This window comes from Pneumocystis jirovecii (assembly GCF_001477535.1).
Source record: "Pneumocystis jirovecii RU7 chromosome Unknown supercont1.9, whole genome shotgun sequence".
Taxonomy (NCBI): domain Eukaryota; kingdom Fungi; phylum Ascomycota; class Pneumocystomycetes; order Pneumocystales; family Pneumocystaceae; genus Pneumocystis; species Pneumocystis jirovecii.
In genome coordinates, this window is record NW_017264783.1 from 353,132 (window position 1) to 380,143 (window position 27,012).

The 27,012-nt window shown below is 25.4% G+C and overlaps 11 protein-coding genes and 1 non-coding gene across 12 annotated transcripts; 5 read left to right on the plus strand and 7 right to left on the minus strand.

Moving 5' to 3' along the window:
• Positions 1-571: 571 nt before the first annotated feature.
• Positions 572-6,975, minus strand: T551_02226 (uncharacterized protein; the record flags this gene model as incomplete). Its single annotated transcript, XM_018374489.1, has 31 exons — positions 572-580; positions 628-1,122; positions 1,166-1,340; positions 1,382-1,503; positions 1,549-1,713; positions 1,758-1,895; positions 1,937-1,988; positions 2,038-2,339; positions 2,388-2,528; positions 2,570-2,703; positions 2,756-3,125; positions 3,170-3,276; positions 3,320-3,422; positions 3,461-3,675; positions 3,716-3,773; positions 3,822-3,971; positions 4,016-4,265; positions 4,311-4,442; positions 4,487-4,627; positions 4,671-4,738; positions 4,780-5,164; positions 5,205-5,452; positions 5,496-5,826; positions 5,874-5,972; positions 6,017-6,078; positions 6,124-6,162; positions 6,204-6,419; positions 6,464-6,619; positions 6,667-6,792; positions 6,833-6,904; positions 6,967-6,975. 31 exons carry the CDS (start codon positions 6,973-6,975, stop codon positions 572-574), a joined length of 5,070 nt encoding a protein of 1,689 aa, XP_018229441.1.
• A 121-nt stretch (positions 6,976-7,096) lies between these two features.
• Positions 7,097-9,644, plus strand: T551_02227 (uncharacterized protein; the record flags this gene model as incomplete). The annotated part of the gene is made up of 12 exons (XM_018374490.1): positions 7,097-7,125; positions 7,178-7,304; positions 7,356-7,504; positions 7,544-7,636; positions 7,683-7,858; positions 7,905-8,090; positions 8,134-8,351; positions 8,398-8,550; positions 8,594-9,055; positions 9,100-9,225; positions 9,271-9,429; positions 9,477-9,644. The coding sequence occupies 12 exons, from the start codon at positions 7,097-7,099 to the stop codon at positions 9,642-9,644; spliced, it is 2,046 nt and encodes a 681-aa protein (XP_018229442.1).
• Positions 9,645-10,363: 719 nt separating this feature from the next.
• On the minus strand, positions 10,364-12,181 carry T551_02228 (phosphatidylinositol-3-phosphate-binding protein BEM1; the record flags this gene model as incomplete). The annotated part of the gene is made up of 2 exons (XM_018374491.1): positions 10,364-12,124; positions 12,173-12,181. 2 exons carry the CDS (start codon positions 12,179-12,181, stop codon positions 10,364-10,366), a joined length of 1,770 nt encoding a protein of 589 aa, XP_018229443.1.
• A 262-nt stretch (positions 12,182-12,443) lies between these two features.
• T551_02229 (uncharacterized protein) lies at positions 12,444-14,106 on the minus strand (the record flags this gene model as incomplete). Its single annotated transcript, XM_018374492.1, has 8 exons — positions 12,444-12,660; positions 12,706-12,913; positions 12,960-13,053; positions 13,098-13,133; positions 13,180-13,461; positions 13,502-13,649; positions 13,694-14,021; positions 14,073-14,106. 8 exons carry the CDS (start codon positions 14,104-14,106, stop codon positions 12,444-12,446), a joined length of 1,347 nt encoding a protein of 448 aa, XP_018229444.1.
• A 288-nt stretch (positions 14,107-14,394) lies between these two features.
• Positions 14,395-16,754, minus strand: T551_02230 (folic acid synthesis protein fol1; the record flags this gene model as incomplete). Its single annotated transcript, XM_018374493.1, has 4 exons — positions 14,395-15,355; positions 15,401-15,609; positions 15,653-16,039; positions 16,083-16,754. 4 exons carry the CDS (start codon positions 16,752-16,754, stop codon positions 14,395-14,397), a joined length of 2,229 nt encoding a protein of 742 aa, XP_018229445.1.
• A 27-nt stretch (positions 16,755-16,781) lies between these two features.
• Positions 16,782-17,951, plus strand: T551_02231 (t-SNARE syntaxin). The gene is made up of 4 exons (XM_018374494.1): positions 16,782-17,025; positions 17,077-17,330; positions 17,382-17,843; positions 17,886-17,951. The coding sequence occupies exons 1-4, from the start codon at positions 16,812-16,814 to the stop codon at positions 17,934-17,936; spliced, it is 981 nt and encodes a 326-aa protein (XP_018229446.1). The 5' UTR covers positions 16,782-16,811; the 3' UTR covers positions 17,937-17,951.
• A 1,224-nt stretch (positions 17,952-19,175) lies between these two features.
• T551_02232 (uncharacterized protein) lies at positions 19,176-20,847 on the plus strand (the record flags this gene model as incomplete). The annotated part of the gene is made up of 7 exons (XM_018374495.1): positions 19,176-19,244; positions 19,328-19,446; positions 19,505-19,705; positions 19,750-20,360; positions 20,409-20,466; positions 20,512-20,730; positions 20,775-20,847. 7 exons carry the CDS (start codon positions 19,176-19,178, stop codon positions 20,845-20,847), a joined length of 1,350 nt encoding a protein of 449 aa, XP_018229447.1.
• Positions 20,848-21,733: 886 nt separating this feature from the next.
• On the minus strand, positions 21,734-22,230 carry T551_02233 (uncharacterized protein; the record flags this gene model as incomplete). The annotated part of the gene is made up of 3 exons (XM_018374496.1): positions 21,734-21,760; positions 21,810-22,046; positions 22,090-22,230. The coding sequence occupies 3 exons, from the start codon at positions 22,228-22,230 to the stop codon at positions 21,734-21,736; spliced, it is 405 nt and encodes a 134-aa protein (XP_018229448.1).
• A 138-nt stretch (positions 22,231-22,368) lies between these two features.
• On the minus strand, positions 22,369-23,582 carry T551_02234 (uncharacterized protein; the record flags this gene model as incomplete). The annotated part of the gene is made up of 5 exons (XM_018374497.1): positions 22,369-22,574; positions 22,618-22,818; positions 22,857-22,985; positions 23,030-23,147; positions 23,190-23,582. 5 exons carry the CDS (start codon positions 23,580-23,582, stop codon positions 22,369-22,371), a joined length of 1,047 nt encoding a protein of 348 aa, XP_018229449.1.
• Positions 23,583-23,870: 288 nt separating this feature from the next.
• T551_02235 (thymidylate synthase) lies at positions 23,871-24,948 on the plus strand (the record flags this gene model as incomplete). The annotated part of the gene is made up of 5 exons (XM_018374498.1): positions 23,871-24,072; positions 24,119-24,406; positions 24,452-24,491; positions 24,542-24,720; positions 24,764-24,948. The coding sequence occupies 5 exons, from the start codon at positions 23,871-23,873 to the stop codon at positions 24,946-24,948; spliced, it is 894 nt and encodes a 297-aa protein (XP_018229450.1).
• Positions 24,949-25,292: 344 nt separating this feature from the next.
• On the minus strand, positions 25,293-25,372 carry T551_05026. Its single transcript has one exon. It is a non-coding gene; the product is annotated as a tRNA-Arg (tRNA).
• A 103-nt stretch (positions 25,373-25,475) lies between these two features.
• T551_02236 (queuine tRNA-ribosyltransferase) lies at positions 25,476-26,936 on the plus strand (the record flags this gene model as incomplete). The annotated part of the gene is made up of 7 exons (XM_018374499.1): positions 25,476-25,593; positions 25,636-25,643; positions 25,686-25,855; positions 25,906-26,365; positions 26,410-26,487; positions 26,528-26,693; positions 26,737-26,936. 7 exons carry the CDS (start codon positions 25,476-25,478, stop codon positions 26,934-26,936), a joined length of 1,200 nt encoding a protein of 399 aa, XP_018229451.1.
• Positions 26,937-27,012: the final 76 nt, after the last annotated feature.

Genomic DNA, 27,012 nt, shown 5'->3' on the forward strand with positions numbered 1-27,012 from the left:
ATTATATCATGTTAAATTTGAAATTATGTATAATTTATATATAATTTAATATCAATTCATATTAAAACCATGTCTTTGTAATATTATATTAATATATAAATTTTTTAGACAATTATTTATAAAAATTATATAATTTATAATAATACAATTCAATAAATATGACATTTTCTACATATTCAACATATAATTATATATCTTTTAATAATAATATATAATTATATAATAAGATTTAGTAATATATAATATTTTAAAAATCAAATAATTATACAGTACAATCATATTTTTAAAAATAAAATCTGCATTTTTTCTTTAGAAAACATATAATTATAATTTCGTGTTATATATAATGTGTTATATATAATTATATTCATTAGATCAGTATACATTCAAGAATATAAATGAATATAAATAGAAATATATTCAAATATGTAATATATTTAAATTTAAAAAATTAATATATAAAATGATAAATTATTTTACATTTATATTAATTAAAAAATTATAAATTTGAATAAATTTTCTATTTCTATAATAAAAAAATTATACAACAAAAATACAACAAAATTTTAAATTAATTATTCTGTTATTACATTTATTTATAAATATTAACTACTAATAATTAATTACCTGTTTAGTTATTTTGCAAAAAAAAGAAAGGCGTGAGAGAACATCTTTTCGAGAAACTAAAACAAAATTATTATTATTAACCAAAACTGACTTATCTAAATTGTTAGTTGTATCACTAAATGCAATATTTGTTTTATTTATATTAACATAAGTATTGCTCTCTTCCAAATAATTCGATATATTTTCTCTTTTATTAAACATATTATTTAAATCAATTAAAGAATTATCCAAAATACTAATTTCCTTAGAAAAAGATAAATAGATATTAAAATATATATCTATTAAGAACTGATCAATTATTTCAACGTTAAATAAACCGCTATTTATCTTTTTCAATTCTAGTACATCTCGAATGTTATCAATTCCATACGTATCAGAAATAGTATTACTCAAAAATAATTCTTCAAATTTTGTAGCAACAAAATTAAAAATTACCAAAGGAATATCCCAAACAATATTAGGACATTCAGGAATAGATGCATTACGTCGTAATAACTAAAATAAGCATTAATTTCAAATAATATGAAGTAAAAAATACATCCAAATAAACGGTACAAAGTTTTTCCCATACGTACCGATGATGATATATAGAAGAAGAAGCTTTACGAAGCCTTTTAAGTAAAAGTTTAAGACCATCTCTATCATTAGTTTTATCTAAAAGTGTAATAAAATAAAGCGTATATTTTTTAGCATAATAAAAATGTCTCCCAGGACTTAAAATAAGTTAAATATTTAAAATCAAAAATTGACAAACCGTTCAAAGTCAGGACGCCAAATATTAATAACAGATTTTCCAAAGGTTCTTATAGAAAAAAGATTCTCCAATTCATCTTTAGCAGATTGAATTTTAAATTGACTTTCAAAAATCTTTGCACACTAAACTATCATAAGTAAAGATAAAACAGTTAATGTCTAATAAACCCTAAAAACTGGTCTATGATGCCAATGTTTTTTATCAGCGAGTCGTATTCGCTTTAAAACAATCAAACATATTTCGATGATATCATCTTTTTTCGCAGGAGTTTCTAACTCGGAAATACCATCATTATACCCAATTTCTCGAAGATACATCATAGCAGTTTCTAACTATAGTATTTTTTTAGAACAAATAAAAAAAACAAAGTAAAAACATCAATATAATCTCCTTCAATGTATTTTACAATAGATGACACCAATTTATAATCAGGTTCAATAATAATAGCTTGTCCAGAAACAGCAGTTTTCCGAGGCACTAATTTAACGGCACGAAGATATTGATCAAGGACTTGCTAAAAAACTAAACAAATTTCGCAAAATTAATATAATATACCTTAGGATCATGTTTTAGTTTCCCCAATGTTTTACCTAACATATAAAAACATCTAAAATTTTTAATCATTAAAATATATTACTACTATATATTAATCATACTTCCAATCACCACTCATATTCTTTGAAGCAAATAAGAAGCATTTCATCGATAGCTCAATAATTTTATGATAAGAAATATCGTTTATAAATTCACGTTTCAAAAGTCCATCAGGACCATTATAAAATTGTAGATATCTTGAAATAAAAGGCTCCATATCAAGAGGAGGATGAACGGATGTATAGAGCTGCAATCCAAAGTCATACTGTAAATTTGAAAAAGAATAAACAAGATTATCATTCATATCATTATTAAAAGAAGAAATAAAAAGACTAAAAGCCATCATATATGCTTTAAGAGATTTCTTAAAAAAATTTTAACTAATAATATAATTTTCAGATTTTGAACTTACTTTTCTTAACTCAGAAATAGATTTTTGTTCATTATATATATACTCAGCACTCCAAGCTAATTCATCATCGGACAACCAACCAAAAGTCAATCCAAGAGCATGCCATGACGACATCCTCCATGGGTTTAAAGACAAATCAGCCTTTTACTTTAGTATTTAAAAAATATTAATAAAACCATTACCATTAAATATTTCAATGCTAATTCAAGATCATCAGTACCCCTAGTTGAAGTTGTCTTTCCTCTTGAACGAAACATGCTAATATGAATCTCAGCTTGTATAAAATTAATATCAGACAAAGCTAAGGCAAAAGCTTCTAAAAAAATAAAAATATTAAACTAAAAATAAACTAGAAAAAATATATTTACCAGAATTATTATTAAGATTTTTAATTTCCATAGTATTAATTTTCAATAAACCATGCTGACATGCAATAATATCATTTAAACGAATACTTTCAGACAAATAAGCATCAATAAGCGTAAAATTAAATGCATTAGAAACTGTTTTTTTAATAAACCGAACTAAACTCAGCATAACAATACCTTTAGAATTAGGTATATTTTCCAATACATTATATATTCTATCCAAAGCAGTTTTTATATCAGCTCTAGGAAGAATAAGCCCTGAACGTCTCCGATTTATAAGAGATAAAATAAAGGGCAAAATCTGTTCAGCAGAAAAATAATCAATATTAGAAGGCTCTGTATAATGATCAAATGGATAAAAACTTTCAGTCTTAATTTTATTAATAGAATAATTATTCAAGTTAAACAATATACCCCGAATGACAAACCAAAACGACAATGCAAACACTGAATAATTTCAGATGTAAGAAAAAAGGATCCTGAATTTAAAAGCTCCGTCTGAAGGATTCGTAAAAGCACACCTATTTCTATAAACTATGTTATTATATACTCAGAACTACAAACCATCTGATAACGAACAATATCCACGTATTCCAAGCTCCTCATGTATGAGACAAAGAAATTTTGTTATGTCCATATAAAAAGAACGTTTATCTGTTTCTTTTCTCTAATACAATTAAATAAATAAATAAATAAATAACTTACCAAAAGAATTTCTTTATATAAACAATATGCAAAACACCATGATTGAACTTGCATATTATGAAGCTTATTATCGAAAGCTTCGTTACTTGAAAACTTAGGAACACATGAATTATTGTCTATTATAAAATCTTCAAAAAAACAAAAAATAAGAAGAAGACGCAAAATAACCAAAAGAGATGAAAGTGACTCTGAAATGATATCGTTACTCAAAGAACCTATTAAATAAGTATTATATATAGATTTTAAAAAGCATACTAAGTATCTTATCATGTTCGATTAAACATTGTAAAGCATACGAAATCAATTGACATGCCTATATGTTATTCATTAATCTTAGATAGAAGAATATCCAAAAACCAACAGAAAACAAACGTTTTAATATAAATATAGTTCTTTGTTGTTCCGTCATAGCATTTTTATACAATGAAGAATCAAAATATGCAGTTATAGAGGAGAGAGCTTTTAAACAACACCATAAAGCATCTTCAACTTGAGATAAATTATGATATGCCTTCCCAAATTAATATATTTCAAAACTTTTATATATTAAATTACATTCTGCAGCAAACTCCAAAGTTGCAACTTAAAATCAATAGGAGCTTTTAATAAAAATTCATCCACTAAACTAAAGTGAAACAATTTATTCAGTCTAGAAGAACCTTGTAAAACAGGCCTCAATTTTTCAATAACTAAATTATATTCCATTAATCTAGATGACACAAAAACAGAAGTAAAAAAATCAACAGTCTTTAATTTTGATATCTCCAGATCAATTCGGAAGAGAGAAATTTCTGAAATAACCTCACTTACCTATAAACAAAAAACTCATTTCTTACATAGAAACCCTTACCAATTTGGAAAATAAATCACAGAAACATCACCAAGTTGCAACATATAATCTTTAATATATTGATATTCTTTTATAACTGACTCATGCAATGCACCAAAGTATTCAAGAATAATTGCATTACAAAATTTATAACTGAAAAATTATTTTTAAAACAAAATAAAATATTTTAAACAAACCGAAGTAAAAGATTTATCATATCACTATTTGTTTGCAAATTGTCAAATGAAATTCCATATGCAAACATCAAGTCATTAACAAGTAATTTCCATCGACATATTCTTTGTTTTTGAAATATTAAATCATCCGTTTCAGTTTTTCTATAAATATTATAAAAAAAATATAAATGAGTTTAGAAAATACTCAAAATAATCACTACGCTCATTCTTAACATAATAATTTAAAAATAACTCTAAAATAGTTTGTGCCCACTATAAAAATTACCGAAAAAAAAAAAAAAATATATTATTACTTCCAAAATTCGGAGAATGCCTGTTTCTATTTGTATTGTAATACCATCATTTATATAACTATCACAAAAAATTTTTTTCTTAAGAACATTTTTAAAAAAACATAAACATTCTATTTCCACATTTATTGCAATCTCAATAATTGCATTACTAAGTCTTGAGGACCATTTTTTCTGAAAATACAATGTATCTAAACCAGAATAAGAATAAAAAGTAAACCTTTTAAACCATTCTAAAGAAATTTCCTCTAATGAATATTTATCACTATTGATAAAAGATTCGAATTCATCAATAACTGCTAAATTTTCATTTCCATTAATATTAACTGAAATATCTAAATGTTTAGAAAGATCTAAGTAAAAAACTCTAGGAAACATAGAGAAATTTCTAAACTTTTTAAAAAAGATAAATAAGAATAAAAAATTACTTTTCCTGAATAACATCATTTACAACATCTTCAGTTAAAAAACCACAATACAAACTTTGTCTGAGTTTGTCAGCTACGTCATTTCCGAAAGTATCAGTAGAAGAAAAAGTAAACTTAGAATATTCCCCAAAATACATTTCAACTTTACTAAAAATTTCATTTAAAGAATTAACAAAACAAATATCCTTTTCTTCATGATTCAAATTCATACCATCTTTATCACGTATTCGTTTACTAACTCTAAGAGACTAAAAATATTTTATATATAATCAAAACTAAAACTATATTTACCTTTTCATAATTTTCATCATTCAAATGCCTTTTTTTTGAATTTCTTAATGAATCAATGTTATCATTATCCAAGTTAATTTTGGAAAGTGTTAGTTCTGAATCATTAATGTTATTAATATCAGAATGAGGTTCTAAAGATATTTTTGAATTATCGACATCAACTGACAACTCTTGAAACATTTCGGAAAATCCGAAATCATTCTGTAAAGTTACAATAATTTGTGATCCGTGAGTTTCAGTGTCATTTGTTTCAGATAAACATTTATCAATATGCCTTTGATTTTCTATAAATTCTATACGAGAATAAAACTCAAAATCGCTTTTTTCATATCTTAAAAATAATTAAAAAGATATAATTTTTTCAAATCAAAAACAAACCTATTTATAAGAAAGGAAGTCAACATTGTAGTAATAGAATCAATACTTCTTTCTGGAAATTTTAATATAAGAGAAAAATTATTTTGAAAATAAAAATCCCTTAATAAAACATTAGTAACATATAAGATATATGTATATTATACATTTTTGCTAAATTAATGAACTTTTTTTCTTGAAAAGCTATTTTCATATCAAAACAAGGAATCTGTAGCTAATTATTTTCATTATGACATAAAAATATAATTTTAACCCTTAATAAACTACTAAAATCTTTGATAGAATGTAATAGCTATTATTTGTAAGTATTAGAAAAATAAAAATAAAAATTACAGAATTTAATTTTATAAATGATTTATAAACTTCAGGAGACAAAATATTCCCATATGAAGTACAATCAACAGAATATTCACGGTCTATTAATAATCCTATTTCACTGTATATAATACTTTCCAACGAAAAACGGAAAATCCTATTCAAACCCAAATCTTCAGATACTCTAGAAACTTTCATCCATAGCGCCAAATCATCATGATCATATTTTAAAGCCTAATATACTTAAAAAAAGTATTAAAAATCAAAAATTATTTTACAATTGAATAATTCTTCAAACAAGTGCATAACATCAATAATCCATGATCATCCTTAAAATTAGAAGAAACCATGGTATCAAAGATAAAAGATCCATGATTTTTATATACAAGATAAATTAAACGTGTCATTCTTTCACTTGCGACATTGCATAATTCCTTATTACAATTAACTATTTGAACATACAAACGTATATAAATCAAACCTCAATAAAACTAGGTTTTAATATATCTAAATTTAAAAGTTCTTCGTAAACTTTAGCAGCAGCAGACCAATTTTTTGCATATTGAAATGAAAGAGCTCGTTGATATAATTTCAATCCAGTTTCAATCTATTTTTTAAAAAAAACAAAATTAAACATTTCAATTTACCTGAACTTCTTTAGTGTGATTTTCAATGTCAATGGCTGTTTCAGGAAGTGTATTAAGTGCCACAAAATTAACCTACAACATTTAAAAAAAACGTGATATATAAAAATTTACCATAAAGTATTTTTTCAAATAACTTTTTTCATAAAATCATAAAATCATATAGTGTAAAATAAAAACATCATACTAAAAATTATCCTAAACTTTTTTTTATCTAACGATATAAAAACCAACGATACCGAACAAACCTAAAGTTTTTAAATTACAATGACTGAATTTTTAAAAAATGTTCCAGAGTATATTCCCATTATTGTTTTTTATTTATAAAACCACTAAAATTTAACAAAGATTTATGGAATCAGAACTGGGTGAATCTATAGCTTCTAGGACAGAATCTTTAGCAAACTTCAGGGAGCTTGGCCCTCCAAATCTCGTACATCTTATAAAACATCAACCACAATTAGGAAACAAAGATGTAATTATTTACTAAAACTTTTTGCACAAGATTATTAAATAAACCAATTAGATTAGCACTTATCATTATGTTTTGGGAGTCGATGCATCTTCATCAGCATCTTTAGCAGCATATCTTAACAATTTAACATATTCTGTTGACAAAGAACAAGCGTGGTTCCGAAAAAATCAGCCATGGGAAATACATACTGGTCTTTTTTGGTAATAATTCATTTTTTTCTGTAATTACTCAAAAAATAGTATATATAATGCTTTTTCACGACTCGATATTCATGTTGAAATGAAAATTCCAGGAGGAATCGAAAGCATTGCTATTGACGAGCATGGGAATAAGTATTGTTATTACTATAGCTATATATTTCTTATTTAAATTTACTAGAAAAGAAGTAACACCTGAAATGTGGACTGAAACATTCCTTTGTGAAGTATTACGATGGCTTCAGTTTTCAGACAATTATACATACCAACCCTCAGGATTCCGAAAATTAAATCCAATAATATCTACAGAATTCGAGGAAAAATTTTTAGATGCATGTTCTCAATTATTTTTAAAAGGTAATAAATATTCTTTAATTAATTTGATCACTAACTATTTTAAAAGGTTGGAAATTAGGCTGTAGTTCAGAAACACAAGTTCCTGATATTATTAATAATAATCTTACAAATGGTATACTAAAATATCTAAACATGACTGGACGTTATGCAGTCGGAATTAATCATTTTGAAAAACTTCGTTATAAAAACTCGGAAATTATACCCTTTTTAGCAAAATTATACTTTTTAATGGGTAATTTAGCAAAAAAGTCAGTATATACTAATTTATTTGTTAGATGAAGAATTTATTGCTATTAATCTTTTAAATGAAAGTTTAAAATTAAATCCTGTTAATTATTCATCTCTTGTTATTCAAGCAGAATATCTTATGAAAAAAAATTCTTACGATTTAGCTCTTCAATGTGCAAAAAAAGCTGTTAACTATGCACCTTCTGAATTCATTACATGGGAAATTCTTACTCAAGTATATATATCTCTTGAAGATTACAAAATGGTTAGTCATAAAGTCTTAATGAAAAAATTACTCAAACTATATAAAGGCTTTGTTAACTTTAAATTCATGTCCAATATATACTTATTATGAAAAAGATAGTTATAGAATGCCGGAGCCAATTAAAGCTCATTTTCCAGTTCCTATAGATATAAACGACTATGAATTAACTCCAAATGAAACATATAAAAATAACAATACAGTAATTATTTTAAACATAATTATTTCTTACTTAAATATCATAGATTGATCCAGTTTTATTAAGACTACCATCACCATCTCTTAGAGGAACTTTTTCGCGTGCATATGATCTTCTTATAAAAATAGTAACAAAAATAGGATGGGATCGACTCTTAAAATTTCGATCGTTAGTATTTATTATGAAAGAAGAATATAAATTACATAAAGAAAATCATGATAATACAACATCAAATCAATCAGCATCTATAACTGCTTTCAGCAATTACAAAAATAATAGTCTTAAAAAAACTCACAAGGCTGAAGATTCAGAATTTAATAGCATATCCAAAAATTGCAAAAAACAATTGAATACAGAAACTGAAATCTTAATGCAAAAAAAAAACTCCATAGACAATCACATTTCAAACGAAAAGTGTTATAGAAATAAAAAAAATAATAGCCTTTTATTTTATGGAAAAAGACTATGTGAGCGTTGGCTAGATAATCTTTTTATGGTTCTTTATGAAGTAATCAGAATTCCATATAATTGTCTATATTTTAAGAATAATAGGATTTACGAGTATATACTATATGGAGAGCAGAAATCTCTCATTTTAATGCCCAAAAAGCACAATGCAAGAAAACAGCAGCAGAATGGGAAATTCTAGGTAATCTTGCATGGAGATTACAATATAAAGTATTCATTAGTTTTTTATTTGAGTTTTTCTTACATTATTACCAGGAAGAATCATTAGAAGCATTTAGAAATTGTCTTAAATTAAAATTTTCAATAAAAGCATGGGACAAGAGTTTATTATTCTATAAAGAACAAGGAAATCATGAAGAAGTATTATTAGCAATTGTAAAATTAAATGCATGGAATTGCAGATGGTATTCTGAAGTAATATATACATATATATATCAATTATTTAAATAACTCTTTTTCAGTTTTCTCCTGATTTACTAAGACATTTGCAAAATATGATCGCATGTGATGGCATTACAAAAATTCGTAATATGCTTTCTTCTATAGCTGCTCCTAAAACATATATTGAGCTTATGGACCGTTATTTTGTATTTATTGAAAAATTTAAACTTCTTGGATATTCAGAATGATTTTTTTAATTTATATAATTAAATATAACCTATATTTAAATCTATTAAAAATAAATTTACATACACTTATATAGTATCGTTATTTAACAATTCATTAGCAATCTATTAACTTTTAATATATTACAGTAGCTATGATTAAATTTAGATAATATTTCAAGTCACAAATGTTTGAAGACATTAATTTGCAATCTGAAAATTAAAAGTTTATGTTTTCATTATAAATAAATTCTATATTATTTAAAATTATCAAACAAATTTAATAAATACGCTTTTAAACAATTTATAATTCACTAATTCTTAAATATTTTTTCTATAAAATTGTCACTAAATTTTAGCTAAATTTTTAATGTTTAAATTTATTAATATAAAATAATTTAAATAATTTTCAAAATTTAAAAATCAAACTATGTTTTTTTTTAAAAAATATTAATATCTTTATTAGAATAAAAATGTTTACGAACTACACAAATTATTCCAAAAACAAAACATTTATTTAGCAAAATTAAATAAAGTACAAAAGAATCAATTTTATTTTCTCAATATTTAATTTCAATATTTCTAAATTATACATATTATCTAAAGTTAATCAAAAATATATAACTACATTAAGAAAATATCATGCTAATTCTAAAAGCTTTAAATCTCAGAAATATAAGAAACGTTAGCGTAAAAGACTTATTATCACTATATAATATCATATCCTAAACTCATTAAATATATTATTCAACATACAAAACCAATTTTGAATTTTGATTTATTGCATTCCGTAAATCATCATCACATCTTATAAAACACGAATGATTATTCATTTCTTTACATCGCAAAGACTTTATTACAATACCTAAGCGATCTTGAAGTTTTTCCATAAGTTGAATAAATGTAATTTGCCGTGGTACACGAATTGCAATAAGATCATCTGCAAAAAATATTTTTATTTTAATATAAAGAGAATCCGAGTAAATTCCACTATGCAAAGTATTATCCTGTGAAAGTTTTAAACCCTGAGTTTGAGATTCTTTTAAAGTTTGAGAAACATGAGGATAAGTATACTCATTTTTTGAAATTGATGAATTCTGAAACATTTCACTCAATTTAGACACTTCAGAATCATATCCTGACTCAGCAGGTCTTGCGTTAAAACTAAACCCAAAATTCCCAGAAGATACAGGTGAAGAAAATGCATTAGATGATGATAAATTTCCTGAAATAGATTTCTTAGAACTAGTCGAAAATAAAGATATATCATTATCATTCAAAAAAGAACCATATGACTCGGAATTTTCAAATACTTTTCCAGAAAACTCAGGACTAGATAATTGAGTTGTTATAGGCGTATCAGACTCTGTATCAGAATCTCTCAAGAGAAAAAAACCCGTTACTAAAGAACTTCGCTTAATATAAGAAGGTAATCTACAAAGATCCCTCAAATAAGTATCTAAATCAATACATCTTCTTTGAGAAATTTGATCATCAACATAAGATAAAGGGACTGGCATATATGGTAATATACGCCGTTCACCTGTTCTACCAGCCTCTACAGGAAATTCTTCAAGCAACATCACTTGCAAATTATAAAAATCCTCGTAATATCTAAATAAACTGCGATAACGAGAATTTTCCATTTCAGCGTGAACAAGATATTGATATCCCTCATTAATATAAACATGCTTAATAACACGTGAAGAAACTATACAAATATATTCATTATTATTATTATAAAAAGATCCAGAAACCAATTTAATATCATGCATAGATTTCTTTGAACATTCAACACTTTGATTATTTTGGGAAACAGAATTATTTTTATTAGATGATTTCTCGTCAAAATTAAATTTTCCAAGAGAAATACTATTATTCTTATACTCAGCAGTCATTTTCTTCCATTCTTCAACTCTTGGAATTGCCATGCTATCTACAAGTTCTTGAACATTAGTAATAGCTTTCCCTGTAGAAAAATCTCTAATCTCTATAAAAGAAATAGGAATAAGACCTGGACCACCTAATCTACCTATTGGTTTAGCCACGAACCATTCATGGTTTGACTGTGCAATCACTATAATAGCTTCTCCAGCCTGAGCTTCAAGCTCATCAGGCCTTTCTGCATGAAAATCATACTGAACAACCCCATATAAAGACTGATTCTTTACAGGAGCCTCAGTAACATGATTTTTTTCGTTTAATTTCTCTGAATTTTTAATATGCAAACTATCTTTCTCAGTCCGTCCTAAAACCTGAAAATAAGATACTGGAACAAGACCACGAACATTAGTTGCAGGATTACATGCTTCATACCAATTTTCATCATTTTCATTACCTATTACATGAAAAAAATCGCCTTTAGAAAATGCAAGTTCAACTGAAGACTGAGAAACATAATCATAAAGTGCTCTAATAACTTTTTTTGGAGGCTCAATAGAAATAGCTGATTTTGCTCGAATACCTACTGAATCTTGACGATCAGTATTTTTTAATTTACGAGACTTAATATGTTAGATAAATATAATAGTAATCAATATTTATAAAAATACTTTAACCATAACACAATGTTTGAATTAACAACAATTTACTGAAAATAATTATAAATATTTCTTCTATTTCCCCCTTCTATTATAAATATTTTGCTTTATATTAATAAAATTTCAAAAAGATAATTTTATCGTAAAAATAATATAAAATTAAAAAACATGTAAAAAGTAAATTATAAAAAAATAAAATAATTAATATTATTATGATAAACAAAAAGTAAAATGAAAGTACTCATAGCTTCTATAATTCGTATAAAAATACTAATTTAAGCCATTATAATTGCCCTTTAATATCAATAACTTTATTCTTCAATCTAGCTTGTTCAAAATATTCAAGAGCATCTTTAGTATTGATATGTAAAAATTTACTTTCCTCATCACGTATAAAAACATCCTTATTACATCGTACCATTAAAAATTCAAAACATTCAGATTCATTCTCAAATGATAACTCTTGACATAAAAATTTCAAACTTAAACTTGGTCGATATCTTTTATTGTTAAGCAATATAATAAATTCCAAAAACAAAACTCACGCTCTAAACATCTTGCATAAAGCAATAACCCTTTCTCTTTCTACAAAACGATCCATTAAATAACCTCCCATATTTGGTGCATTTAAATATAATTTAAACAATAAATGATAATTAGACGTTCCAAGTGCAGCTCTTACATCCAAAGCATGTTTTATTGCTTTATTTTTTCTTTCTTTTTCACTAAGTTTCAAAAGTATTTCATGAATATCTAATAAAATAAATTAATAAAAAAAAAAGCACAAAACAAAATAAACCTGATTTATTTCGTGTATGTAAAAGGTAAAGAATACGATAGGCTAAAAATTCATCAGGGTGACCAGGAAGATTATAACTATATAATGAAAAAAGCTAATTATAATTTAACAAACTAGAATATTCTTTCTCAAATATACCTGTGTCTGACACTGATTATATTCTCCTAAATCACCCTAAAAACGTTATGTGTATATATTTATATCTATACATACAACAAACCTTTTCAAGAGCTATTCGAGCATGAATTTCATATACCATTACAGTAAAATCATTTTTAATTCTTTGTACAGTAAGATCTTGTCTTAATGATTTAAATTGATCACATATATAAAGATAATTATTTTCTTCTTTCCATTTAGTCTTCAAAAATTCCAAAGTCTTTTTTAATACAGATAAAGGTCGAACTGTTTCAGGATCAGGTGCTGAAGTAAGACGCAAATATTTTTTTTCTAACTGTTGAGACCTTCCAACTATAGTATGTTCATCCCAATCAATTACATCCTAATAAAATAAGAATGATTAAAAAACACAAAATCCATACAGAATGATGAGAACATATATCAACATTTAATGTCTCATTTGAAATTTTAGCTATGTTCTTTTCCTCAAATCTCTTAATTCTTTTCTCTTTTTGATGTTCATCTTCTAATACTCTAAAAGTATTAAGGTCAGATCGTTCAACTTTCACTCTAAATTCTTTTAATTTAAAACATATAACAAAATTCAAACTTACTTATTCATTTTACTTTTCTGAAAATATTCATTAGACTGCTTTCTTTCCTTTTTAAGAGTATTTAGCTCAATTTTATTCCAATCAATAGAAAAAACAGTATCGTCTTCAAAAGCCTTAGTAATAATCTCTTTAAGTTCTTTTTCTATAAAAGGCCTATCTTTGTCGGAACAATTTTCAAAACACCTCCCAACAAATTCTTTCAATGAATCAGGCCATTGAATCTTTTTTCTTACAGAAGTTTGAGAACTTGATATTTCCTCAGTAGGCCCAAAAACATTTCCCGGTTTTAGTTTGCTTAAAGGCTTTTTTATACTAACAGAAGTATATTCTGCAAATCTTTAGCATATAACCAAATTCAAATATCTGTAAGAATAAATACTTAGCATTCCATTTGACATAACGAATATAATCATAAAAAAACGTAAATTTTATATTTGAAAAAAACCTATATAATCATTAAAATATTATTATTCTTTAGAAAATTCATAATAATACTTCAATATTATAGTATTTTCAATTTAATCTTAAAACCAAAAAACCTATTTATAAATTTATAATTTATCAGAATACATTTCAAAATTAAAAAAATATTTTTTATTATGAATTAATATTTTTGACAAATAATATTTAAATATAAATTGCAAAATTACAATCAACCAAAGTATTATGTATATTATAGTTTACAAATAAATAATAACAATTCAATAAACTCCTTTCCAAATAGCATCCAAAGTTCTTGAAACTTTATACATTTCATAAACATCATGAACCCGTATAATATCACAGCCTCCTAAAACAGATGCGGCAACCGAAGCAGCAGTGCCCCAAATCCTATCTTTTGGCATAACATCACCTGTAAGACACCCTGTAAATCTTTTGCGACTTGGACCAAGCAACCAAGGCAAACCATTAAAGCAATGCTGAGATTTTAATTCATTAAATCTTCTTAACAATTCTATATTTTGATAGGAAGTTTTAGCAAATCCTAACCCAGGATCTAAAATAATATTCCACCTAAAAATACCTGAACTTTCAGCAAAAACAAGCAATTCTTCTAATTCTTTAGTAATTTGTTTTATAATATCGGTACCATAATCAGTTAAATTGTCCATAGTTAAAAAATCACCTCTCATATGCATTATACATATTGGAACTTTCAACTTGGCAACCACATTAAGCATTTTTGGATCATACCTTCCCCCACTTATATCATTAACAAGACTAGCACCAGCCTTAATTGCTTGTTCTGCAACCTCAGAACGAAAAGTATCTACACTTACTAAAATATCAGGATATACTTTTAAGAGATATTTTATAGCAGGAATAACTCGAGAAATCTCTTCCTCTATAGAAACAACATGTGAACCAGACCGTGCAGACTGCCCACCAATATCAATTATCGTCGCCCCTGCATTTATAAAATTCTCCACATCCATTAATATAGAATCATATGAATGAACACCCCCATCGAAAAAAGAATCAGGAGTAAGATTTAAAATGGCCATAATATGTGTAGGCGCTTTATAAAATTCAGAACTAAAATTTATACTTCTATTTTTATATAAAAATGGCAAAACTGGTTTAATACCAGGATTAACAATTTTCTTAAGATAAGAAACTATAGGTAATCCAGTAATAGGATGAACAAGGTCATTCGATATGCTAATTTGTAATTAAAAAATAATTATTCTATTTATATATACTTACTCGCAAAGTGGTTTTAAAACAAATGGACGTTCAAGTGCTTGAGGATGAGGAACAATCAATGATTCAGAGTTAATTATTTTCCTACGAAAGAAAATAATATCTAAATCAATACATCGTGGACCTTTGTCAATAGTCTTAACTCGTCCAAATTCTTTTTCAATTGTTTTTAGTTCATCTAAGAGCTGTTTAGGGTTTAAAGAAGTTTCAACCTTAAATCATTAGCACACTATTAGTTAAAAAAATGTCATAAACCTTACATACAGCATTATAAAATACTGGCTGATCTTTAAAATACATAGGTTCTGATTCATACAACATAGATGTTTTTAAAACCTTTATTCCTCTGATAGACATTTTTTCAATGGCATCAGAAATAAATTTCACCTTATTCCCAAGATTACTACCTAATGCTATATAAATAGCATCATTATCAACAGGTCCTTTAGAATTAATATAGTCATCAGAAAAAAAACATGATCGTGACCTAACAATCTCAACACCTGCAGATCTAGCAAAAGCCAAAGCACTAGGTTTCTCCACATTTACTTTTATTTTTTCAATATTATGCGAAATACACAAAATTCTTGCTATTGATAATGCAAGAGCCTCTATAGTTTTAAAAGACGAACTTTCTACATGCTTAATTTATTAGCAAGGTTATCGATATAAAGGATTATTAAACTTTAACAATTTCTTTTAAAACTTTTTCAATATTATATATATTTATGATAGAACAATTTCGATCTTCTAAATTTATAGGTGATTTATATAATATTAAATTAATAATAATATTTTGTTTATTAATCATTTCTTCTGGATTCATACCTATGATTGTAAAAAGACTTAATTTTTTTACAAAAAATTGATCATCCACTTCCACAATACCATCTTTTCTTCTTACAACTTGTAATCCAGTTCCTGCAAACAAATTCCCTTTAGGTGTTTCAATCTTTATTTTGACCCAATTAGCTTTACATTTGTGACTAAAGACAAGTTCAGAAATCTTATCAGCTAAATCAGCTAAATCTTGAAATTCTGAACTTTCAACTAATTTATATACTTCTTTATAAACTATTGTGTAATCTATTGAATAAGACAAATCATCCAGATTCTCTAAAAAAGTAGTATTTTTTCTAAAACTAAGAGTAAGAAATACAGGCTGAAGTAATTTTTGAGCCCATAAATTCTTTCCTATTATAGATTTTAAAGTTAATGAATGAATATGAATTAAATCATAATCTTTATTCAATTTTAATGAATGAATGTCTCTTCCAAAAAATATCCTTGTTACAGATTTAAAATAACAAATTTGATAAAAAGGAACTATTTTCAGATTTATTGATTTAAACCTCATTTTAAAATTAATCGACGAAATGTTAACTTTTGGAAAAAATACATCTAATGTTTAAATATGTCTATTCAAGATCGTACAAAAGAATTTCATGCTTGTGCATTAACATTAAAAAGAAATTCAAAAGAAACAAAAAGATTTCATTCCCAGAATAAAGAAAGTATACACATAAATGAATCAAAAAAGTATATCAAAAACGATTTTGGAAATATAGCAAGCAAAATAGCTAAAGATATCAATAAAACTGGAGAAAAATTACAAAGGCTAGCACAACGTAAATGCTTCATTCTTTATTATTATTACTTAAAAAATTTACAAAATTTAGTGGCTAGAAAAAAAACATTATTTGATGATAAACCTAGTGAAATTTCAGAATTAATATATATTATAAAACAAAATATTGAAGATCTAAACTCTGAAATTTCAAATCTTCACGAATATCTTAATAAACAAAAATCAAGAAATAATAAAAACAAAAGCAAAGAACATCAACATTCAGAAAATGTAATTACTCTCTTGAAGAACAAGTTAGCGAATACGAGTATAACATTTAAAAATATATTAGAAATAAGAACAAAGGTAATATTTCATTTCGTTAAATTTATAAAACTCCAACTATTTATTTTTAAGAATATGAAAGCAAATAAAAAAAGAAGTGAACAATTCATGGCAACTACAACACATTCGGGAACTATAGAAAAAAAATATCAATTTCCTCTTTATATAGAGTATGATTCTAAAGACAAAAATACGAAATTCATGAAACCTGAAACAGATTATCTTATTTTAGACATGAATGATGAAAATTTTAACAGTAAAACACATCATGATTCGTTTCAACAAATACAACTGCTAGAAGAACAGAAATCTTATATAGATTCTCGTTCATCAGCAATTCAAAGTATAGAATCAACAATTCATGAATTGGGGTCTATTTTTTCCCAACTCGCTCAAATGGTAGCAGAACAACGAGAAACTGTTCAAAGGATTAGTGTTAATACAGACGACGTAATCAACAATGTAAGCTCAGCACAACAAGAGCTCTTAAAATATTATCGAAAAATTAGTAATAACAGATGGCTTATGTTAAAAGTTAGTTTTACTTAATAATTCCTTTTAAATTAATTAAAATAGGTATTCGGAATATTAACTATTTTCTTTTTATTTTTTGTTATAATCAGCTAATCTAGAATAATAAATTTCAATATATTATAATTTGCATAGCATATTTTTATTTCTATAAACATCATTGTTAATTAAATTTATACATAAAATTAATCATTACAAAAATATGTTAATAAAAACTTAAATTTATAAATTTAATAGTAGAAAAACTGTTTAAAAGTACCATATGAAATATAAGAAAATTAAACATAAATCAGACTTCTCAAAAATAATATTTACTACATTAATCCTTTAAAATTTAAACAGTTATTTTTTTCTTAATATATTTTTAATTCAATCAGGATTTATTAACCATATTCTATAAAATAAATTATTAACATTTTTACTAATTAAACTTCTATAAAAATAAAGAATAATATATAGTTATAAGATCAAAATATAAATATTGATATTAAAAATCTTCAAATATTCATTAAATACAAGTAAAAAAACATATAAATAAAAAAACTAGCCTTAAATTTTAAAATATACTTTTTCTTATACAATTTCCCCTTTATAAAAACTCTATAATTATTCTTAACTATCTAAACTTATTTTTTAAAATCTTCAAAATATTTATACTATAAAAATATTCAATAAAACAATTTACAGTATATATAAATTATAAAACAAGAAATTCCGTAAAAGTTCACTAAAAATTCTAGTATTATCACAAAATATTCTCCTAAAATGACTAATACTAATTTTTTAATTTTTAAAAATTTCATTATTTTTTATATTACAAGCAAAACAAAAAAAATTTAAAAATAAAAAACTAAATAAAATAATTTACCAAAATTTTAAAAATTTATATATTTTAAAAATCATATTTTTATTTGCTAAAATAAATATACTTGCAATAATAACAAACAGCTTTAAATTATTAAAACTATTAAAAAGCTTCAACTATTAAGGGATACTATTTCTATAATTCTGTTATATCATTAAACAATAATATTTTTTTCCTTTTTGCTTTATAAATATTAAAATTTGAAACCAATCAAAATCATATAGTCCTATACATTTCAAATGATTTGATATCTAAACTATATAACATTCCAAAAATCTCAATATTTTTTAATAGAAAAACTTTAAACGCTTTTAAAATACATTAATTTTAAAAATCACCGGATTTAAACGTAGAAATTTATCTGAAATATCCGAGCAAAACACAACAAAAAAAAACAGACAATAAATATATTCCTTTTTCTTTTTATCTTTATTAATCTTTTCTTTTAAAAAAAAGAAAATCAATTAAATATGCAACATGCTTCTAGACAAGAGAGCCAAAAATTTTTTTCAACTTTAAGAGCTCAGCAATGTAATCAGGTAAAAATAATTAAAAATAAACATTAATATATTATTAAAAAAATCGTATATATATATTAACATCGGTTGCTTACATTTTTTAGAACTGTTTTGACTGTGGAGCAAATGGCGCAACATGGGCAGCAACAACTTTTGGAATTTACATTTGTTTAGATTGTAGCTCAATTCATAGAAATTTAGGCGTCCATATATCATTCGTTAGGTAAATCATTATACCTCATTAGACTAAATTAGGCTAAACATGTATTTATAACAAAAAGATCAACTATTTTAGATTCATGGACATGGGATCAACTTCGTATAATGAAAGTAGGGGGAAACTTATCTGCATTAGAATACTTCAACAAGCATGGAGGATCCTCATTTTTAACCTCAAAAGATGTAAAAGCAAAATACACTAGTAAAGTAGCCACACTATACAAAGATGAATTAAAACAAAGAGCTTTTTTAGATTCTAAATCGTATTAATTTTTCACTTAAAATTTAACGTCTAATATATTTATAGTAATCCTAATGTTTTAATAGAAAATGAAGAACATTCTTTAGAAAATGATAATACAAATGATGATTTTTTTGCTCAATGGAGCGATCAAACATCTCAAAAATCTACGTCAATATACAATACAAACATTTCATTGCCAACTAAAATTTCTACTGATCATGAAACGGAGAAAATTTATAACCATAAAAAACCTTTAGAATCCAATTCACCAAAAGTAACTAATATTTTAAACACATCTAAATTAAAATCAAATATTTCTGCAAATAGAAAATTAGGAATAGGAGCAAAACTTACTCAAAAACTTGGAGCTAAAAAACTAACAGAAACAATTGATTTTGATGAAGTAGAAAAAAACGTGAAACAAGAAAATTCTATCGATTTAAATCATACAATTGAAGAACATAAAATAAAAACAAAAAAGAACGAAGATTCAAATGATTCAAATAAATCCGATTCACATGATTTGAAACCATCTTTAAAAATTGGTTATTCTGTTAGAAATGAACCAGCAAAGCTTCAAAAATTATGTTTTGGGCAAACCACAAGTCTACCTAAATCGTTCAAAACAAATAACAATACATCTTCCAAAGAGACACCAACTTCTAATAATTTTTGTAGTGGAATGTTATACTTATTATTAGAAATAATACTAATAATTTCAGATGACATTACTTATGCTCGTGATAAATTTTTTGGACAAAAATCTATTTCTTCTGACCAGTTAATTGTTTGATTTCTGTATTGAATACTAATGACTAAAAATAGATATTTTGAGCGAAATTCATATGATTCTTTTCTTCAAGAAGAAGCCAAAACACGTTTACAAGAATTTGACGGTGCTCAGTCTATTTCATCAAACCAATATTTTGGACGCGAAGACGAAGATGATATAAATATACGAGATTATAAAAATTTTGAAGAATCGGCCAAAGAATTTATTCAAAAATTTGCTGGAACAACAAGTAATGATATTGAAAATATCAAGTTATTATAAAATCATATTTAAATAAAACTAATACTTTTTTAAGGGAAGTGTTAAGTCACAGTGCACAAAAACTATCCAATATATTATACGAATTTGGTTCAAAATACCATTTTTAAGCATATGGAATCAATTATTATTGTTAATATACATAAAAATTTAATTAATTGTAAAATCCTAAATTCATTTAAAAAATTAGACGTTTTTTTGCATAATAAAACTTAATATTTTTACATGTCTAGAAGTTACTTTCATAAGATCCATTATACATTATTTTATAATTCAATTATTTAAAAAAGTTTATCTAAAGTTTACAAAGTTTAGTTTTTAATATAATACATAAGCTTTTTTAAATTTTAACTATTATAATAAATATATATATAATATTTATACAAAAATTCCTATAAAATTAATAGTAAGATATTTTAATATAAAATATTGTTAATAGACTATATTTTATAGTTTCAATTTAAATTAAAATGTACCAAAAATCCTTATCATATTTAATTTAATTTTTTAAATTTAACTAATACTTTATTTTTCATAAACATACAAATTATACAAGCAAAAAAAATTAAAAATATATGAAAACAATATTATATAAATTTCATTTTTAATTATAATTTATATATACCTTTTTACTCATAAAATACAAGATATTCATATCTACAAAATAAAAATTCTAATAAATATTTCAACAAATTATATTTATAAATACTTATAACTTTTTTTTAAAAATGTATATGATTTCATAAAATTCAAACATTTAATATAATAATATCAATCTAAAATAATATATAATTTGCAAACATAAATTCTTCTTAGCAAACATCAACAATATACTAATAAAATTCTCCAAAAAACTTCCCAAAACCTTTCATATTTCCAGTATATAAAATATTATATGATCTTAAACATACTTTTATCTAGATATCAAACATATTTTTACGTTATTAAAATCTCAAAATCCAATCTATTTATAAAAAATAGCTTCTAAATTATATTTCAAGCATATTTATCATTCTTTTCTATCTATATGAAAAAAAAAGGACGAACAATCTGCAGTATTATTTATCCAAACCTTAAAACTATCCACAAGAATACCAAAAATTTGCTGATACCAAGACCATTGGTATTCTCTCATTTTTAACTTGGAACTTTGCAAATACTCTCTATAAAACACAAGCATATCCTCATCAGTAACTAAACCCTTTTTTTTAACAACATCATTGCAAAATGCTTCTAACTTTTTAAAGTAAAAAGTATTATTATTTTCCCAAAAAATGTGGCCTTTCTTTAAAATTTCTTTTCTTTGTTTCTAATAGAAATCAAAAAACTTTCAAAAACAAAACATTAAATACATGCAACTTAACAGACAATGGTGACGTTACATCATAAGGATATTCTATATATCTAAGATTAGATACTGGATGAACATTGCTAACATATGAAACAAGTTTCGAACTACCGAAAACTTGAAAAATCTTTTTGCGAATTTTCATTATTTACACCATTATTCGTTTTAAATATTATTAGAAAAATTAAACGAACGTTATAATTCAATATAAATACATTATTAATGTATATTAATATATATAACAAAAACTATCGAAAACTAAAGCAATTACAATTTAAAAAAATTAATCCTTCTTTTGCAAAGCACTCGATAATCTCCAATTAAACATAGCAGCTTGATCTTTTTCAAATATAATTTCATCTGTAAGGTAATTAGGTAAATAATTTAGAAGTGGAGCATCTCGTTCTTCATCGAAGAGAGGAGTATATGAAAATCGCTCTTGTGATTGACAAGAGGGATCAACAAAAAGTGAAAGTTTAAAATGAAGCGCTATATATATTAACATAATAATAAAAATGAGAACAATACTTACTTCCATTACGACCTGTTTGTAAACAATCAAAAACGGTTTTCTTAGATTCTAATTTAACATCACGAATAAGTAGTCCTGTTAGATCACTATAAAGATCTTCTTTTAATTGAGAAATAGAAGCACTAGAACGTGAAGAAAACTTAGCATTTAAGTATGAAATCTGAGAATTCGCATGAACAAGAGCTTGTTCAGTAAATTTTACTAAAAAAATTAATACAAATACCATACTAAAAACATACATTTTTCAGACAGCTTTTCAAATTCTTTCTTTTCTAGTTCCAAATTATTAATATGAGATAATAAATCATTTAACTTTTTGTCTTTAGCGTCTATATTTTTTGTAAGACTATCAATAAGTACTTCAGAAACTAATTATATCAAAACAGAAAAAAAATTCTATAAAACAGTTTACCCTTAAATCGAGATTCTGCAACTTCGCGATAAGCAAAAAAGTTAGATTCAACTTCTGTTTGACGGAGATCTTTAAGACATATATATTTTTTCTCAAATTCTTCCATCTTTTTAATTGCCTAAAAATTTTAATCTATTCCAAAATCATAAAAACCTTTTACTTCTTCTAATCTTTCCTCTATAGCAATACTATTATCGTACACATCTATAAATGTACATTTTGAATCATTCAGTTGAACTTGAAACATTTCTTGCAAAACGTTTTCTTTTTGACTACTTTTAGAACCCTTTTCCACAAAAATGTTTTTCTGAGAACGCTTTTTTCGATTAACATTTTCCATAATTCCAGAATTCCCCAAAGGCAAATTTTCTTTATCAAATGAATGCAATTTTCTTATCGTTAATGTTTTTGATAGAGATGTTTCTTTATTTTTTTTCAATTTTGCAGATAATGCTAACTCATCTATACTATCTTCTCGTTCGTGAATGGTAGAATTATTGTTAGCATCTGAACATTCTGCTTTTTTAGATGTAATAGCTTGTTTTTTACCCATATGAAGTTCAATATTATAATTCTCAAAAAAAAAAGAATATAGTCAATCACACGTCCATAGTAGAAAAAAAACTAATTTAATTAAATAAAAGCATCTTTATAAACAATACTTACCTTTATTTTTCATTACAAACATAATTCGATTAATCGCAAAATCTTAAAATTCATAAAAAAAGAACACAATTTTTTAAAAAAACTATACAAAAAAATATTATTTTATTTCAAAAATTTTAAAATTAATTACTAAGAGATTCAAAAAATACTATTTATTACTTCATATTCTTAAAACATGGTAAATACAGAAGAACAACAATATCTCAACTTAATACAATATATTATTGACCATGGAGAAGATCGTTCTGATAGAACAGGAACAGGGACATTATCTATTTTTGCACCACCACCCTTAAGATTTTCTCTTCGAAATAAAAAACTACCACTTTTAACAACTAAAAGAATTTTTCTACGTGGTGTAATTGAGGAATTACTTTGTAAACTTCATTTAAAGTCCATTAAACTTATCCTTATATAATACAGGGTTTATTCATGGAAAAACAAACTCTTTAGAACTTAAAGAAAAAAAAATTCATATATGGGACGCAAATGGTTCAAAAGAATATCTTGACTCTATCGGATTAACAGAACACCAAGAAGGTGATCTTGGTCCTATTTATGGTTTTCAATGGCGACACTTCGGCGCAAAATATATTGATTGTAAAACTGATTATACAGGTCAAGGAGTTGACCAACTAGCCAATATCATTGAAAAAATTCAGACATCTCCATATGATCGTCGATTAATCCTTATGGCATGGAACCCAGCAGGTATTCTTCCTTACTAAATTAATATTACCTCTTAATATAACTTAGATCTAAAAAAGATGGCATTACCTCCATGTCACATGTTTTGGTAATACATCTTAAATCCTATATATAACCTAATATTTACAAAATATATAGTCAATTTTATGTTCATATACCACCAAATGGCGGTCGACGTGAACTTTCATGTCAATTATATCAGCGTTCTTGCGACATGGGGCTCGGTGTTCCATTTAATATTGCATCATACGCTTTATTAACGTGTATGATTGCCCATGTTTGTAATATAGATCCAGGTGATCTTATTCATGTCATGGGTAAGTATCATATTTAGAATAAAAAAACGTTAACTGTTTTTAGGTGATTGTCACATCTACAAAAACCACATTAAGGCTTTACAACAACAGCTTGCCCGTTCACCACATCCCTTTCCTACCCTTTCTCTAAACCGCTCAATTACCCGTATCGAAGATTTTACACTAAATGATTTTATTATTCAAGATTATCATCCTGATGAATCCATCAAAATGAAAATGTCTGTTTAAAAGTATTCAATCATTCATATCTTTTATTACAAATACAATGTTATCCTTATTTTAGCTCATTTAGTTTTAAAAACAATTATTAATTATAATAATATTTATAAAATATATATATCTTATTGTGCAAACACAAACAGCACATATATCATAATATATTTTAAAAATATTAAACCCCTCCCCTTAGATTTTAATATTAAGAGCATTATTCAACTATATGTCTATATTAACGTATAATAATAAACATATTCATATATTAAATAATAATATAATTGCACGAATAACTTTGCCTAAACCCTACTCTTACCCTTACATAAATACTAAACTTAATTCTTAATAAACCAAAGACCCATCCATTACGGGACTCGAACCCGCAACCTTTCCTTCTAACAATTAGGAGAGGAATGCGCTACCATTGCGCCAAATGGACATTCAAGAATAAGATTTTTATCTTATAATATATTAATACATCAAAAATTACCAATCTAAAAAACAATTTCTATAAATGACAAATATTCTTTACGTTTATTACTATGCTTCCTAAAGGACTAACTTTTGATATTATACACGAATGTTCAGTGTCAAAAGCAAGAGCAGGTCTTCTTACACTATCACATGGAAGTGTTGAAACTCCCGTATTTATGCCAGTTGGTAGAGCTCATTTTTTATAAAAAACACTTTTAAAAACTTTAGGCACACAAGTTAATTTCTCTAGAAATAATAAATTTAATTAAATTTTTTAGGCAACATTAAAAGGTATCACACCTCAACAACTAGGACATCTTGGTTGTCGACTTATGCTTAACAATACATACCATCTCGGTCTTCGTCCAGGACAATCGGTTCTTGATATGATAGGTGGAGCTCACGTATTTCAAGGATGGCCTCATAATCTATTAACAGATAGCGGAGGGTACTATTTATGATTCATAAACCTAAATACATCTAACTAATGCATATAAGTTTTCAAATGGTTTCCCTTTTAAAACTATCTCGAGTTACAGAAGAAGGAGTTGAATTCCATAGTCCTCATGATGGATCTGTTATGCTTCTTACACCAGAACATTCTATTTCTTTACAAAATAGTATTGGTTCAGATATCATAATGCAGTTGGACGACGTTGTTCATTCTCTTAGCCCTTTAGAAAGAGTGAAAGAAGCAATGTGGAGAACTATACGCTGGCTCGATCGTTGTATTGCAGCAAATAAATATCCAGAAAAACAAAGTCTTTATGGAATTGTCCAAGGAGGGCTTGATGAAGAATTAAGGACAACATCTTGCTTAGAAATTATAAAAAGAGAAACACCTGGAATAGCTATAGGCGGACTAAGCGGTGGCGAAGAAAAATCTCAAATGTATAAAATTGTTTCAATCTGTACAAATTTATTACCTTCCAACAAACCAAGATATCTAATGGGAGTTGTAAAAAACAACATACAAAATGATTTATCATCTAATTTATTTAGGGCTACACAGAAGATCTCATTGTTAATGTCGCACTAGGAATTGATCAATTTGATTGTGTATATCCTACACGAACAGCAGTAAGTATTAATACATACTTTTTTCTTTTTAATCTTTTAGCGTTTTGGTAATGCACTTACACCATACGGTGTTTTAAATCTTCGTAATAAATGTTTCGCAAACGATTATAATCCTATCGATAGAGATTGTAAATGTCCTTGTTGTAAATCCGATGAATGGGGAATAACAAGAGCGTATATTCACCATATTGTATGCAAAGAAACAGGTAGAATATCGTAATTGGTACTTTTTATTTTAACAAATATAAGTTTTTGCTCATCTACTAACGATTCACAATGTTCACTATCAATTAAACTTAATGAAGGAAATAAGAAATGCAATTATTCATGACCAATTCCCTACTTTTGTCAAAAAAGCGTTCAATCGTTTATATTCTAAAAGAAAAAAGGATTACCCCAAATGGGCGATTGATTCTTTAAATACTGTAAATATAAACTTACTAGAGTAAACTATAAATAACCCTAAAATTATAAAATCAAAACAAAATGTAAATAATTCAAAACTATCAACTACCAAACATAATC